This window comes from Scomber scombrus, chromosome 9, assembly GCF_963691925.1.
Source record: "Scomber scombrus chromosome 9, fScoSco1.1, whole genome shotgun sequence".
Classification (NCBI taxonomy): domain Eukaryota; kingdom Metazoa; phylum Chordata; class Actinopteri; order Scombriformes; family Scombridae; genus Scomber; species Scomber scombrus.
Window position 1 is genome coordinate 23,872,030 of NC_084978.1, and position 17,209 is coordinate 23,889,238.

The window sequence follows — 17,209 nt, forward strand, 5'->3', positions numbered from 1 at the left end:
ACTACACAGAAGTAAATTAAAACAGGTTGCACTACACAAACTACATATTATATATTTACACCCAGGAACTGCCAGGTGTAAGTGTTGCGTTGCTAACTTACTTATGCTAATTGACAAAGCCAGCATTAGCTTACTATAATTATAATGCTAGGAATTGCAGAGATAATGAGATGTTATTGACACATATCTGGCCTGACTCTTGATTAAAATGCAATTTAATAATGATGCCAACTGGGATGTTCTTAAACTATATTTTACAAAAATAACAAAATATACCTTGAATTAAAAAGCATTATTCTAATAATACTGCTTAGTTAGCTGATTTAGCTACATTAGCATAACCTGATGTTACCCACTCATTCTAAACACATATATTTCTTCATGTATGTATTCATAAATCAATGGACTGGGATTTGATAATATATTGTTTGTCCCCCTAAAATGTAATGCTACAGCTTGTGATGCCACATTAACTTACTGTTTACATAGTTTAGTGCTTTACAAGTCTTTACTAGTTAAGCTGTTCCTTGAGTTTTAGGTGCAACAACATTTAGTAAATCACAACTTTAAACTAGCTAGCAGTTACTAAGAGGAGAGCTTAGGAAGAACTTTACACATAAACTTCATACATAGCTTGTGCGGCCCTATCCTGATCTCTGTCTCTCTTCTTTTCCATGACAGAATGGCTCTCACTTATACACTAAACACCTAATCACCGGCCACTACCTGTACAACTTCTCTTACGGGACAGACGGGCAGCTGTCTGGGCTGACGGGCCGAGACAATCGGGGTATCCAAGTGAGGAGAGATGCTCACGGAGTGCCCCTCTGGCTGGCACTACCTGGTGGACAGGTGTATTGGCTGTCTCTTAGCAACAGTGGAACACTAAGGAAGGTGTCCGCCCAAGGCCATGACATCGCCCACATCACTTACCATGGCAACACAGGTCTCTTAGCAACCAAGAGTGATGAGAACAGTTGGACTACTGTTTATGAGTAAGTTCACAATTAGTTTTTTGTCTTTCTACTTATTATTCTCTCACTTTCTTTTCTTTTCTTTCTTTTTTACATTCAGTTGCTTTCTTGTTTTCCCTTTTCTCTCCTTCATTCTGTCTTATTAATATATTGTTTTATTCATGCTTGGTTGCTTGACTCTGAAGGCACGTGTGGACAAGGGATTGCATATGTATGCTGTACACATGTGTGAGATAGAGCTTATGTATGCGATATGAAATGTGAGTGCCATCTGGTGGTAACTGCTGTATCACCATCACTGTAGAATAGTGGACAGACTATTTTTTTCTTTTTAGTCTTTGCTTAAGTGACTGATTAGCTGAAGAATCCCCATCTCTGCAACACTTTGATCACACATATGCTTAGTATTACGCATAGAGTACACACACAAAAACACATCTGTCTGAATTATTCACCACTGCTAGCCCGGTCTCTGTCTCAAATTCCACAGCTGGATAATTACACATATAAATCACAGTTGACACTTACTCTGTGCCAACGTTTGTGTACGAGAGTGATAGTGTGTGTAAGTGTATTTGTTTGTGTGTGTATGTGTGTGTGTGTGTGTGTGTGCGGGTACTGCTGTGTTCATTTGTCCAAGAGGAACAGTTATCGGTGTGTGTGTTTGTGCTTGTACATCATCGCCTTTGTGTTTATTCTCCAAGGTACAACAGCGAGGGCCGTGTGACCAATATCACCCTCCCCACTGGTGATGTGAGCGGTTTCCATGGCAACCTGGAGCGCTGGTCTCGCGTGGAGGTTGAGGCATCCAACCGTGAAAACTTCGTCACCAGTACCAACTTGTCTGCTAGTGACACCATCTACACATTCAGACAAGGTAGAGTATGATGACGTGTCATGCACTTTTAGAGTAGCGAGTGAGCATTTTTACTCCTCATAGGTCAGTAGGAAAAAAGCCAAATATAAGGGTGAAGATGTAATGTATTACATACACCAATGAATTTACTGGTTGAAAGACACGTAGGAGTATAGCCTCCCCCCCCATGCATCTACACCTATCTGCTTTACCACAAAAATACCACAAGACAGTTTATGACTCATCTCGGGGGGACCAAATCATACACAGTGTACAGAGATGTATAAGGTGGGAAAAACGTGAAGTTATTGTAATGTTTAATCATTTATGACTGGCAAACTGCAATAACATGGCTATTATTCTGGTCTGGTCAGGTCAGAAGCAATGACCTGTGTTTTTGTTATTCTCCTTCATCGACTGTACTGGATCTGCAGGAGATTCACAGCTTTGAAAAAGGATTCATCCCTTTCTATGAATAATTCACAGATAGATCTGATATGACCTTGTTACATAACCAGACTAATGGGCAGTTAAAAAAGCTATTTATCTTTTTATTTACAAAAACCAGACAGATCCAACTGACTTGTGAAATGTCTTAACGACCCGTGGGGAAAAAATGTAAAAAGAGGGCAGAGATGAGACGAGGAGAAAATGAGAGTGGAGTTGAGAAGCCGCTCATGGGAGCAGTTTCTTCTCATGTCACCCCTTTAATTGCGTTCTAGCGGTTGTCACGATGACAGGACTGCAGGGAGAGAAATGCTGCTCCAACACACAAATACACTCGCATGTACACCGCGTTACAGTATGACAGAGCTGCCAGGAACAAGTTACACTGACCCTGTATTTTAAAGTGCCCCGCTTACTTTCACTACCCACAAATTCATGTCTTTTCTTGCCTTGGAGGCAACAATAACTGTATATACAGAGAGAGGTTTTATAGTGATGGAGGGAATAGAAGTTACTATCCAGTTTATTAGCTGCTTTAAGTTTTAGGATTAAAATATAGTTTCATGGTTATTTTGTCTTTTATATATAGTTTTATTAATTGTTTTAGAAATGTCAAAGGCATGAGACAAAGTGATATTGAATTCTGTCTGAAATCTTACTCAGAACAACATAGAAATGAAAGAACAGTTTCTGAGAAACCTTTGCAAATGTGTGAAAGACTGTCATGGCCAGCACCCGTCCCTTACCATCCCCCTCTCTTTCTCTCTTTCTTCCTTTCTTTCTTTGATAGTCTCTCTCTCACTATCTATCCACCTGTCTCTCTCTCTCTCTCCTCATCTTTTTCTCTCATTCTGAATAGATTACATTTTTCTAAAAACACAATAGCAGATACAGTAAAGCGCTAATGTTGCACAGCTAAAGAGAGAATGGGGGAAAAAAACCACTCTGCACAAAGATTTGAGCAATTAATTCAAACAAAACGCACATTCACTGCATTCATGTAAAGTCTGCTGCTGTGTCACAAAGATTTATTGCCAAGGTTGCATTTTGAAAAAGAAAAAAAAAGTTGATGTTTTTTCACACTTTTTTTCATTTGTTGCTCCGTATGTGTGCATGTGTGGTTTTGTGTGCCTGGGGTGTGTGCGTGCATCTCTGTACGTGTGTGTCCCACCCATGATCGACCCCCCAGACCACGCGCAGAGTTCATACAGAGTAAGTGCAGATGGCTCGTTCCTGGTGTCCCTTGCGAGTGGGATGGAGCTGTCACTCAGCACGGAGCCCCTCCTCCCCGGAGCTGTGGGCGGAGGAGTCAGTCCCACGGCCAGCCGCTGTAACATCAGTCTGCCTGGAGACCATGCCCCCAGCCTGATAGAGTGGAGGCAGAGGAAGGAGCAGAGCAAGACTAACTACAGCACTTATGAACGCAGGCTCAGGGTAAAACACTTAATCACCAACATTATCTTTATCTTGATTCTGTTCATTGTATGTTTTCACACCCAAAGATGTCAAATATCACAGAAACCCACGTGATTAGGTCACATTACACCTTCACCAAAACTTCAAAGTACTCTGACCTTTATCCACTGCAATACAAATGACAAGGAAGTGACACTTTTAAGAGCAATCTGCTCAGCATTTTTTACATGTGTTTTGAGCCAAAAAGTAGGCTACAGCACAGTCTGAACACTGCTACTGTTTGGTATCAGACAACCTTTTTTCTATTTCTTTTTTTATTTGGTAATACACAACATGTACATGAATTATTCACTCAAAACACGAGATGTTTTGAGTGAATAATGACGTCAATTTGAGCAAGCTGATAGGCTTAAATGACTCGGAACCTGTTAACTGTACTTTCCACAAATCACACACAGCCTGCAACACCTCTTCTCTTTTTCCTTGGCACAGAAAGTACACCACACAAACAGAATATTTCATATGAAAGGGCATTTTATCAGATGTGTGCTAATTAATTAGCCGTCCCTTGTACTCGGCTCTTCAGTTGTTCGCAAGTCAATTTATTGTTATTACGCAGGCCCGGTTTGCTTTAAATGTCACAATTAATTTATCTAAACAAATGAAATCTCTGCTTGTCTGAGACATGCCACTTCATTTATATTTGCATAAGATGTGGCCTTATTTAGAATGTATGATGATTATAAAGCAGTGAAATAAAAAAAAAGTTGCATTGTACTTTTATTTTGTTCCCTCTTGCTCCCTCTAGCTGACATTCTGTCTCTGGTTTTCTTTTCAGGCACATAACAGGAACCTGCTGTCCATAGACTTTGATCAGAGCACCAGAGTAGGGAAGATCTATGATGACCACAGGAAGTTCACCCTTCACATCCAGTATGACCCACTGGGCCGGCCTGTGGTCTGGTCCCCCAGTAGCAAATACACTGAAGTCAACATCAGCTATTCTGCTGGAGGACTGCTGTCATCCATCCACCGTGGAGAATGGTCTGAGCGGCTGGAGTACGAGAATGACAGGGTGGTGTCCAGAGCCTGGGTTAATGGCAAGATCTGGAGCTACACATACGCTGATAGAGTAAGACTGCCACCTGGGCATTATGTTCACACATCTGCATTTCCTTCCTTCGTCTCAAGTTGTTTTAGTTTCTGAAACTAGAACTACCACTAAAGTGTGAAAACTAGTCCTGCCTCATAAAATGAGGTGACAAATCGCATCTAATATTAATTATTTACAGTTATTATAGTGCTTAACATCTTCTTAATAAAAACGAATGTGCTTCTTCCCCGTTCGAGGCCGCCACTATTTTCTATTCAATTCATTAAACCATGAAATCAATTTGTAGAATGAACATTATGTCTGCTGTAAGTTTCTTTTTCAAAGTTCATTTATTGTACAGACTTTTTAAATCAACCTGAACTTACAGCTACATAATGCCTATAGTCATGTAGCTGTAAGTTCAGTTTGATTGCAGTGACATAGCTTTCACAGCAATAAAAGCAGGCAAGATGTTCATTGTGATGGATCATGTAACTCAAGCTAGTTTCAAGGCTCTATTGTATGATTTATATAGAGTGGTGAAAAGAAAAGAAACCAGTGGTTTCCTGAATGTGGGTTTTACAGTAAACACAACAGCAGACCTTTGCTTTGAAAAATGGTGTGATTTTCAGCCAATGGGCTAAAGCATCCAAAGGGCGCCACTCCTTTAATTGTGTGACAAAGCTGAAAGCTACCAGAAGGTATAATTTCCGTTCTTGAAATTAATTGAAATATTTAATGAAATGAAATTCAACCTGAAATTAGAGTGTAAATGAGTCTATATTACAGAACCATCTTGAAATTAATAATACTTGCAGCATGCAATATTAATATGTTAATACAGTATTATACTTCACAGTTAAATGGAAAAGTATTTTTGCACACCATTGTTTTACTTCAGTAGAAACTGTTCTAATCGCTACAGCAGTGTAGATAGATTTTAGTCAATCTTGTAAAATGTTTTTAAAAAAAAGGTCAACTGTAAATAAAATTGTTGCATGATAAAACCATGGGTGCTTATGAAGTGAAGATAGTTTGATTATACGAAGTCCCACCCACCCCCCAAAAAAAAAGAATTTCACGGAGAGAAAAAGCACATCAAAATGGAGCACTAACCTAACTGTGCGTCTGTCTGTCTGTGTTCTTGTAGTCCATTATGCTCCTCCTGCACAGCCAGCGGCGCTACGTGTTTGAATATGAACAGACAGACCGTCTGGTTGCCGTGACAATGCCCAGCATGGTGAAACATACCCTGCAGTCGCTACTGTCCATTGGTTACTACAGGAACATATACACACCTCCTGACAGCCAAGCCTCCTTCCTGCAGGACTACACACTTGACGGGCGACTTCTGAGGAGTCAGTATTTGGGAACAGGACGTAACGTCATCTACAGGTATTACACAGAGCACAGAAATATTACTCTCAGTCTGTTTTATCAGTTAATTTGGGGGAGGCAGTGCAGAAGGGAAGGCATGACACTGGCGACACCATCAGTTTGATTTTAATGATACCTCGAGGCATTATGCATCTTGGCACCAGTATTCAGGCATATAAAAACATAACACTGATTGGCTTGATGAAGGTGCTTTAATTAAAGGCTAATCTCAGAAATTTAAAAGCCCCATTATATCAGTCTAGCCAACACAAATCGGGCCAAACACACCAAGCTGTCCTTAAAATTACACTGATTGGACTAATAGGAAGACTGATTAAAGGTCACATTTTTTTTATCATCATACTGTATCAGACAGCACCGATCTGATTCTGATGAAAGTTGGAGGACTGATTCAGGCAGTGTTCTGGCATTTAACATTTTTAATACTCATTGGCTCGATCTGGGACACTATAATAAACGGTCCCAATCTAGATTTGAAAGGCCATAACTTCCACAGCAGCTGGTCGGATTTTGATAAAATGTTGAAGGATGGTGCAACTCATTCCTTAATGGCCTGAGGTATTCTTGTAATATTCATGATGGATAGCATGTTTACTATTGAAGTTTAAATCTATGTTCAACTGCACTCTTTAAAGAATATTCCACACATCTGACACAAGTTATAATATGTTATTTATAATATATATTGCTGTTTTGTCATTTTACTCCTTTTTTCAAGGTATACACCAGCAGCGCGGCTCTCCGAGGTGGTTTATGACTCTACCCTGGTGACCTTTACTTACGACGAAGCCTCTGGCACTGTCAAGACCATTCATCTCACCCATAACGGCTTCATAAGCTCCATACGATACAGACAGACAGGTACATATACACATGCACTTAAAGCACACACACACACACACACACTAAAGGGAAAGACAGCCGCAATTTAAAATATTTACAATGTGCAATGAGTCAGTTCTAAATGGATCATTTAAAAGGATCTATCTGAGCATAAAATGTTCAGAGGGGCGTTGTATGAGTGCGACTCAAAGCAGCTGTACTGTGGCGAGACTGCACGATCATGCATGTTGAGCCATATTTCTGGAGGGGGAATTAAACTCTGTAGTCCGGCTCTGAGTCAGCGGGTTGCACTATTTCCTTTGAGACTTCTACAGTTAGAAGTGTTAGAATAGGGCCGAGCATGTTTGAGTGGAATACTCTGCGGTTTACCACAGCTCTAAACACAAGACCACCCCCTGAGCTCTGAGACGCGCTTTCTCTTCCCCACCTCCACAACTAAGCTGAACGATCAAAGTAAAGAGCTGAATGTATAAATATAAGTTAATATGTGGTGGGTTAGTAAGGATGTACAACAATTGTGTTGCATGCATGCATATGAACGCTTGTTTTGGTTTGTGTTTTTATACACATGTGTCTGCGTGAGACAGAATATCATGAAATCTTACCTGGGGCAATCAATTATAAAGCTATTAACATCATCGTTTCAATTCTGATATGGAAAATTAGTTAGAAAGATTGCACTTCATAAGTGGCCGTATTACCCTGTAATGGCATGACTTCAAGAGGTCCCCTTAGCTGTGGCAGCAGATATGCAGGGATTCTTATACAGTTCACCAATTCCCTCAAGTTAGCAAGTCTTCCCGGGGTCGCTGGCTCACCATGATCATGTGTCACTAATCTGCAAGGCACAGCTGTGTATGTGTGTGTGTGTGTGTGTGTGTGTGTGTGTGTGTGTGTGTGTGTGTGTGTGTGTGTGTGTGTGCGCGTGCATGCATGTGCGTATGCGTGTGTGTGTTTATCGCTTTGCCCTCACTATGAATAGACTCTCACCTTCCTTTAACTGATCTCATTTCAGCAGAACAAACGGAGCCTCAGAGAGAGAAGAGATAGTGGATAATTGTCCCTTGAGAGGAGACAAGGAAAAGTAGGGACCCCAAAAAAAAAAAGGAGAGACAGGGATATAGAGAGATAGGCGAAGGAGAAAAGGAGCGGAATAGGAGAGGAAAGATGACAGTTTGGGGAAGTGACAGCTAGAGAAGCGAGACGAACAGACTGTGAGTTCCCTAGGGCTGTAGAAAAAGCCTGCACCTCACTCTCAGTGATTCTGCCATTTTCCCATTAGCGCAGGTTTAGAATCAACATTCCACAGAAAATAAAAATAGAGATGTAATGCTGATCCAGCTCTCTACGTTCTCCAAAGCCAGACACTTAGTCATTTTAACTGCAATCAGAGTCATCTCAAATAGCACCATAATAGTGTTTCATTAGCAGGCTTTTTTCTAAATGGAGGATGAGCGGTAGTGGCTAGCAGCAGAGGTGATGAATGGTGTTGTTAAAGTTGATGTTCTGACATTAAGGAGCACATTGGCCCATCATGGCTATTGTCTTTAGATTTCATTATCTCTCCGTATTAAAGGTCACCACTGGAAATGCCATAGAGGTGTGGGGATAGTTAATATTGAATGGATTGCACTGCGGGTGTCCGTGTTAATGATGTTGAATTAAGCCTTGATTTGAATTAATTAGGCAGGCTTGTACGGTTAGTGTGATGACCAACTGTGAGGGTTGTGTGTGTATGTGCAGTATGTGTATCACTTATGCATGAGCTAATATGAGTATCTCAAACATCGGCGTCTGTGAATTTCTCACGTAAATCCGCTGTGATTCCTGCACTTAGGTCCCCTAACAAGTCGGCAGATCTTCCGCTTCAGCGAGGAGGGCTTGGTCAACGCAAGGTTTGACTACAGCTACAACAACTTCAGAGTGACCAGCATGCAGGCCGTCATCAATGAGACTCCCCTGCCCATCGATTTATACAGATATGTGGACGTGTCAGGACGGGTCGAGCAATTTGGGAAGTTCAGCGTCATCTTCTATGACCTCAACCAGGTACTACTCAGGAACAAAATGTGAATTATGCATGCATTGTGATGCCTCTAGTCTAGCCTGAAATATTTTTGTATCTTTGATTCTTGCTTAAATCTCTATCTAGTCAATGTTTTATATTAACCATGGATTAAATTAACATGTGTAAAGTGAATGTTACTCGTAATGACAAATCCACAAAGAATTATCACCCTGCATCTGCAGTTTTCATCAGATCCGAGTGTTTTAGGATGTTTTAGCTCATTGTTTTGGTTCATTCTCACCACTCCCAGCAACCTTGTCAACCAGCAGACAGCTGTTCTCACTGAAAATACTCAGATTAACCAGATGTTTTCCTCAGCAACAGGTGGAGAGAATACAGAGCTAAAGGGAAAGTAAATTAACACCACTCTAAATTAATTCTAAGTTTGCACAGGGTCTGCTGAAAGTGCCAGTACTAACCAGCTAGATGAAACGATGCAACCTGATTTTAGGTCTGTAGGTTGTGGTGCATAGATGGTTACCCCGTGTCGTCTGCGGTTGTCTAGGTAATCACTACGCATCTGATGAAGCACACCAAGGTATTTAACTCCTACGGCCAGGTGGTGGAGGTTCAGTACGAGATCCTTAAATCCATCGCCTACTGGATGACCATCCAGTATGACTCCGCAGGACGTACGACCACCTGTGACATCAGGGTGGGCGTGGACAGCAACGTGACCCGCTACATGTTCGAGTATGACGCAGACAGCCAATTGCAAAGTGCCTCAGTCAATGAGCGGCCTCAGTGGCGCTACAGCTATGACCTCAATGGCAACATCAACCTGCTCAGCCATGGTACAAGCGCCAGGTAAGTCAGTAGCTGTCTGCCAGGTCATTTAAGATAAGATATTCTTTATTGTCCTCTTAGGAAAAATGTTCTTGCATTTATCTCCAGACATACTTAACATCCTTTTTTAATTAAAGGACATACATTCAAAAAAACAACATACATTTTTGTGTATTGCATGTGTTATGCTGGCTGGCTCTGATGCTCTAGTGGGGGCTCTGTCAGTTGGTTAGCTTGTCCATCACTTAAATATATTCAGGAACAATTAGATGGATTTCCATGAAATTTCACTTTCATGGTTCTCAGACAATGTATCCTGATGACTTGGTGATCTCCTGACATTCCTTTAGTGTCACCAACTTGTCACTTATCCAGTGAAATATATCTGCTAGACGGACTGGCTCAAAATTTTCCACGTTTATGGTTTCCAGATTATGTATCCTGATTATGTTGGTGATCCTCTGACTTTTCCTCCAGTACCATCATGAGGTTGACATTTGTGGTTGGGTGTAAAATGTCTTGACATTTGGTTGGATTACCATATTTGGTACAAATATTATAATGTTCTCCTCAAGATGAATTGTTATCAGTCTCAGCTATACTTTGTATTTAGTCCTAGTTAGCAAATGTTAGCATGCTAACTCAATCCACTAAAACATGGTGAGAATTGTACCAGCTAAACAACAGCATGTGACCATTGCAGTTGTGAGCATGTTAACATGCTGATATTAGCATTTAGCTTTAAGCACCAATGTCTAGCTTCATGGAGCCATTAGCATGGCAGTTGACATTTTGATATATTAACGTTTTATAAATTCTCAGCAGTATTACATGCCTGTTTGGTTTTAACCACAGGTTGACTCCACTGCGCTATGACCAGAGAGACCGTATCACACACCTCGGCGAGTTACAGTACAGCGTGGATGACGATGGCTTCCTGCGGCAGCGAGCGAATGACCTGTTCGACTACAACTCCAACGGCCTGCTGACCCGCGTCTTTAACCGAGTGACTGAGCGCGCTGTGTGGTACCGCTACGACGGGCTGGGTCGACGTGTGGCCACCAAGACCAGCCAGGGCGAACAGCTGCAGTTCTTTTATGCTGATCTGTCACACCCCACCAGGGTCAGCCACTTGTACAACCACAGCAGCAATCTGATCACATCGCTGTACTACGACCTGCAGGGTCACCTCATCGCCATGGAGCTGAGCAGCGGGGAGGAGTACTACGTCGCCTGTGACAGCGTGGGGACTCCGAGAGCAGTCTTCTCAAGCAAGGGCCGACTGGTCAAAGAGATCCTCTACACCCCTTACGGAGAGGTCTATCAGGACACAAACCCTGACTTCCAGCTTGTCATCGGCTTCCACGGAGGCTTGTACGATCCTTTCACACGGCTGGTCCACTTGGGCAGGCGGGATTACGACACGCTAGCCGGCCGGTGGACTTCGCCCAATCACGAACTGTGGGGGGAGCTGAGCAAGGAGCCAAAGCCTTTTAACTTGTACGCCTTCAAGAATAACTGCCCTGTTGGGAGAGTGGAGGAGGTGACGCAGTTTACTACAGGTGAGCATGAACACACACATTCATTCACTCACTCACTCACGCAGCATTACGCCAAATCACTGACTGATTGACTCAAGCTGCCACCTTACAGCTTTCCCACAGATGCAGTCAGATATTTCACTCAGCAACACCCAAACCCACGCACACACACCTACACGGGAAACATCTGCCATAAAGAATGAGTGAACAGGGGCACACAGCTAACCACAGGTGAGCTGTGCGAACACAGTGAGAAGATGTGACAGACAGAGTGTACTGGCAACAGAAAGGACAGCCATGCCTCTGATCATCTTGTTTTTTTAACACAGGCTGTTATGTTTTGTTCCCTCTGTCAAGAACACACTGTTTCCCCTGAGAGACAAAATAGAAACTCAAGCAAGGGAAAAAGATGGAATAGCAGAGTAGGAGGATGAATATAGGATGTCGGCGGGAGCGTATGTCCTTCTGGTTAATAGAACATTCATTTGGCCTGTCACGTTTCCCTGCAGCAAGATTGTTTATTACAGGAGGGATCAGTTTGTCAGAGAAACACTAGCCCGAATCATCTTGCCATGTATTATGCTCATATAGAACATGGTGTTATTTCCTGTGCAAGTTGTTGTTACTCTGGCCTTATGACTTCTTGTTTGCTTCACAGTATACACATTATATTCTAACTTTCTCCATCTGTGCAATTTCCTCTCTTCCTGTGTGTGTGTGTGTGTGTGTGTGTGTGTGTGTGTGTGTGTGTGTGTGTGTGTGTGTGTGTGTGTGTGTGTGTGTGTGTGAGTGTGTGTGTGTGTTTGTGTGCTGTCCCTCCCTCCCCCGCATGTCCAGACATCGGTAGCTGGCTGCAGCTGTTTGGCTTTCAGCTTCATAATGTTGTCCCAGGCTTCCCAAAGCCTGAAGTGGGCATCACGGAACAAACATATGAACTGATGAAAACCCAGACCAAGACACAGGACTGGGACTCCAGCAAGGTGAGCTGTTAATCATTACAGACCTCAATTCAACAAGGCTCTCTGATTTTCTTCTCTAGTCAACTGATCTCAAGATATATGTCAAATATCAGTCAGTAGAAGGTGCTGTTGAATGTCACTTTTCTTCCAAGTATAGACAATGTGGCTGAGATCTACTACAGTCATTTCTTTCTTGTCATCACCCTCCTGATTGAATAGTGAGGTGTGGGTGGAGGCAAACGGTCCTCTACAGCTCAGTATCCACTAAACTCGACTCGTTTTTTGAGACTTTCAATCCCATGTAAAGGGTTTGACGCTCAGATATGGCTGACATCAAAAAGAGACTTTTTTTCCATATCATAATTAGTGCTGAAGTGATAAGGCAACTGACAAATTAGTCTTCTTAGTCATAATGAATTTATTATAATTAGTAAAATAATTAGTTTTATAGCACTGTGATTAAATATGTTCAGGGTTTGCCACAACATGGCAATTGTATGTAAACTGACAATTGAGATGTTGTTCAGTACGTTGACTATGTCTTAGCTCATGTAAAACAAGAGAAGGTTCTTGAATTTATTGAATCAGGTTGTATTTGCACTTAAGTTAAGGCGTCTAGAATCAATATTTTCATTGTTAATCAACAGCGGATTACATGACTACTTGCATGTGAAATAGGCCATCTGTAGTGAATTACTGCAGTTCTTTCAGCTCCTTATTTTGGTTTTCCAGCTCATAACTGTAATGTTTTGATTCGCCGTCACAATGTAATTTTCAGCAATAACAGGCAGAGAAAAAAATACTATACTAGCTGTGCAGCACCAAACAGTAGGCAGAGTTAGCAACTGGCTGGTGAACACAGTGGAGCATCTAGCAGTTTAAGAGACAGAAAGTTTCGATCAGGAGTTGTTGGAGAATAAAACAGGAGATTTTTATATATATATATATATATATATATATATATATATATATATATATATATATATATATGTCATAGAGTTATGTGTGCACTTTGTCTAATAAGGTCATCATATCAACTTAAAAGGTGATAACATCAGTGTTCAATGTTCAAACAATACCTAACTACACTGGATTTTGTAAATTAATAACACAATATGGTCATAACATCAAAATATAATCCCACCCAATCCAGATGAAAATTAATTCAATTGATATTTAATTATAAGCATAGTTGTTTTAAACAGCAGTCATTTTGACAAGTGATAGCAAGAAGAGCACAAGTGTAACTAACAGAATAAGTATGACAGCATTCAGTTTGACACTTCCAGGGTCCTGTTACTGTGACTGTGACTGCTGTCTCACTGTCTTTAACACACTGTTAATGTTATTGGTTGTGCTTTTCCTGCGAAACTATTCAAAATGTCTGAACCTCTGAGTCTGATTCTCTAACGTCCTTAACCAATCTATTCAGATTTCTAAATGTTCAAAATCAAATCTAATATTTTTTGTTCATCAAGTTTGTTTGTTTTTTCCAGGTGGTTTTGAGTATCCAGTGTGAGCTGCGGAGACAGCTGAGGAGTTTCATCTCTCTGGAGCGGTTACCTCTGGTGTCAGAGCCCGTTGGCTCAACTTGCCACAGGCCGACGCGCCCCCCTCCCTTCGGCTCCCGTCCCTCACTTCTCGGCCCCAGCATCCGCTTCGCCATCTCCCACGGCCGAGTGAGCGCAGAAGTTATCGGCGTGGCCAGCGAGGACAGCCGTCGCGTGGCGGCCATCTTGAACGGCGCCATCCACCTGAACGGGCTGAGCTTCACCGTGCACGGCTGCGACACCCACCACTTCCTCCAGTCCCGGCCTATCGAGGAAGACCTCGCCCTGTGGTTAGGAGTCGGGGGACGCATCTTAGAGAGCGGGGTGAACGTGAGCGTGTCTCAGATGAGCGCCACGGTGAGCGGCAGGACTCGACGTTTCGCCGACATAACTCTCCAGCAGGGGGCGCTGTGCTTGTGCGTGCGTTACGGCGGGAACGAGGAGGAGGAGAGAGCGAGGGTGAGGGAGGAGGCGAGGAAGAGGGCGGTGGAAGGGGCGTGGGAGAAGGAGAAGAAGAAGGTGGATTTAGGGGACGAGGGGAGCAGAGCGTGGAGCGATGCGGAGAAGCAGCAGCTGCTGTCCGGAGGACGCGTTCAGGGTTACGACGGCTACTACTCCCTGCCTATAGAGCAGCAGCCGGAGCTTTCCGACTGCCCCTCCAACATCCACTTTATGACACTGAGCGAGGTGGGGGGCAGGTAACAGAGACAACTTGAGCAGCCCCCCACCCCACCAAAGACTGCCTGTTTCTACTCTACTCTGATTTGTTCTACTGTTTCTATACTGTATCAAAATTTAAAAAAAAAAAGAAAGAAGACGACAACAAAGAAGAACAAGAAGAGAGATTGGGGGAAAAAAATGATTTCCAAATGCCTTTAATTGTGACAAAATGATGGTATTTTATTATTATCGTCCAGTTTCTCCAATTTCTAACAGTGGCACAAGCAGTGTGGTTTGGCTGTGGCTTTGCTTTTTGTATCCTGACTAGCCTGGGACTCACCGACCGACCAACTGACCGACCGACCGACTGACTGATGGACTGACTGTCTGTCATTTGCTGTTTCAACACTGTTCATCATTTTTGGACTCTGGTCAAACTCACTGAACTGTAGAGGTGAAGACTTATAGGATTGCCAGTGAATAATCCTCTCTTCATGACTCAAATCAAGAGCTCTCTGGTTGCCATTTGAGTTACTACATGGTTTACCTCGGATATACTATCGTTTACATATTGTGTGAGAGAGGCCTTGTCGACTCTGACACCCCCCTTTAGAAAGGGAAACCTCCGCTGGGTTTTCCGCCTCTGGTGTGCTCCAACAGTAGTTTGTATGAGTGTGTATACTAAAGTCAAGAATGTACATAGCCAGTGCTTTCACACTGAAAAAAGTGCTTAACTGGAAATTCTGTTGTTCATAAGTAAGTGTCAGTATTGTTAATCAATAGAAAAACAGTTACATTTTTGCAAAGAATTATACATGGCTATAGTAAATATTCTCGCTGAAAAATCTGACTTTATTGGGTTACAATGCTGATTAAAGTTATTATGTGTGAATTACCAGATTGCTTCCTGGGATTTCATAGGCATGGTTGCTTATTATTTCTCCCTGTCTCCTCTCTCTCTCTCTCTCTCTCTCTCTCTCTCTCTCTCTCTCTCTCTCTCTCTCTCTCTCTCTCTCTCTCTCTCTCTCTCTCTCTCTCTCATCTCTCTCTCTCTCTCTCTCTCTCTCTCTCTCTCTCTCTCTCTCTCTCTCTCTCTCTCTCTCTCTCTCTCCTCTCTCTCTCTCATATGTCTTCCGTGTCTCTGTGCCTTCCCTCCACACATTTGTTGTGCACTCTTTGTTCTTGTTTCTGGGAGTTTGTAACTTTCAAATCTGTGCTGTCGTTATCACCCATCATTACGGCTCAAACTAAGATATGCATGAGAAACCTGCGTCTGTCAGAAAAGAAGAAGAAGGAGGAGGAGGAGGGGGAGGAAGAAAAAAAAAAAAGAAAAGCACAGAGGAATGGAAAAGAAATGTGACAGCTGAGGCTCAGCGAGTGGGTGGTGAGTGCAGAAGGGGCAGGACCTGGAGTTGGCTGTGCTGTTCTCTACAGCTTGTCTCCTCTCATTAGGAAATGCCAATCAGACTACATGTGAACTACTTCCAAGCCCCCACCCCCCAAAACAAAAGTTAAAAAAGAAAGTTTTTTTTTCTCTTTAAATCCAGCTACCCCTAATCCACCTCCCCGTCCGTCTGCCTATCCCTCCCGCTCGCCTCCCTCCCACCGTCACTCCACCATCTGCCCACCATTAATTGTTTGTGTTTCTCTCCTGGGCTGTGGATGACAAAGCCACACAATGCATATGTTCTGATTGCGAGCAGGTGATATACGTTTCTCACTAGCACTTTGCTGATCGGCTGCGATGCACCCTTTCCTTCTAAACCATATGCTCCGCTAGATAGGCCTACTGTCCAACCTCATCTCGCTGGTGAAAAGATGGAGAGTTCGGTTGCTAGGAGACCGACTGAAGAATTGTCTGGGCTGAATGGATGCTCTGTCTCTCTCACTCTCTTTCTCTCTCACCCTCTCACATTATTTTTTTCATGAGAAGTCAGTAATGTCAATCAGATGAATGACAGACCCCCCCCCCCCTTCCTTTTTGCAGTCAGCACTCTCTCCATGGAAATCAGTACTTCAATATGTCAAATTGAATTTTTGTTCCATATTATATGTTCAGATGGAGCCCCGTGTGTGGTGTGTATGCCTGCCTGTGTGTGTGTGTGTGTGTGTGTGTGTGTGTGTGTGTGGTGTGTGTGTGTGTGTGTGTGTGTGTGTGTGTGTGTGTGTGTGTGTGTGTGTGTGTGTGTGTGTGTGTGGTTGTGCATGACCTCATTGAAAGAGTTTATTTCAACCAATCATTTATTTTCGTTGCCATTCACATCACTGAATTGCATTAAGAAAACAGAGCACAATATCTGTTGTCAACTTATGTATGCAGTAATGGATATTAATGTTTCATGCAGTTGAATATTTTACATCACATCCCTGAAAGTTATGAGGCAGTTTCTGTACTGCATATGCACCAAAAAAAAAAAGAAGGAAGAAGAAAAAAATACTGCGAATATACAAAGCTCTAAGTCACAAGACCTAAATGACTTGAATTTAACAAACAGGAGCGGATTAATTGGAACGTTTCCATGAGGTAAAAGAAAAATGTGACATTTAGTTTGCTTACAGCATGTCAAAGGTGACACTAGGCATTATGAAAAGATGGCATTTTTGTTTCTTTTTAGGTC

The 17,209-nt window shown here is 42.5% G+C and overlaps 2 protein-coding genes across 2 annotated transcripts in view; one reads left to right on the forward strand and one right to left on the reverse strand.

Moving 5' to 3' along the window:
* Nucleotides 1-14,633, forward strand: part of tenm1 (teneurin transmembrane protein 1) — a 149,327-nt gene extending 134,694 nt beyond the window's left edge. Inside the window, exons 27-37 of the mRNA XM_062425412.1 lie at nt 682-995; nt 1,679-1,851; nt 3,467-3,711; nt 4,532-4,825; nt 5,937-6,181; nt 6,903-7,045; nt 8,865-9,076; nt 9,601-9,902; nt 10,737-11,443; nt 12,260-12,402; nt 13,878-14,633. Of these exons, the coding sequence (XP_062281396.1) occupies nt 682-995; nt 1,679-1,851; nt 3,467-3,711; nt 4,532-4,825; nt 5,937-6,181; nt 6,903-7,045; nt 8,865-9,076; nt 9,601-9,902; nt 10,737-11,443; nt 12,260-12,402; nt 13,878-14,633 (3,534 nt within the window). The remainder of the gene's footprint in view (nt 1-681; nt 996-1,678; nt 1,852-3,466; nt 3,712-4,531; nt 4,826-5,936; nt 6,182-6,902; nt 7,046-8,864; nt 9,077-9,600; nt 9,903-10,736; nt 11,444-12,259; nt 12,403-13,877) is intronic.
* A 2,187-nt stretch (nt 14,634-16,820) lies between these two features.
* sh2d1ab (SH2 domain containing 1A duplicate b) overlaps nt 16,821-17,209 on the reverse strand; it is a gene marked incomplete in the record, with an annotated part of 3,113 nt that continues 2,724 nt past the window's right edge. Inside the window, 1 exon segment of the mRNA XM_062425973.1 lies at nt 16,821-17,209.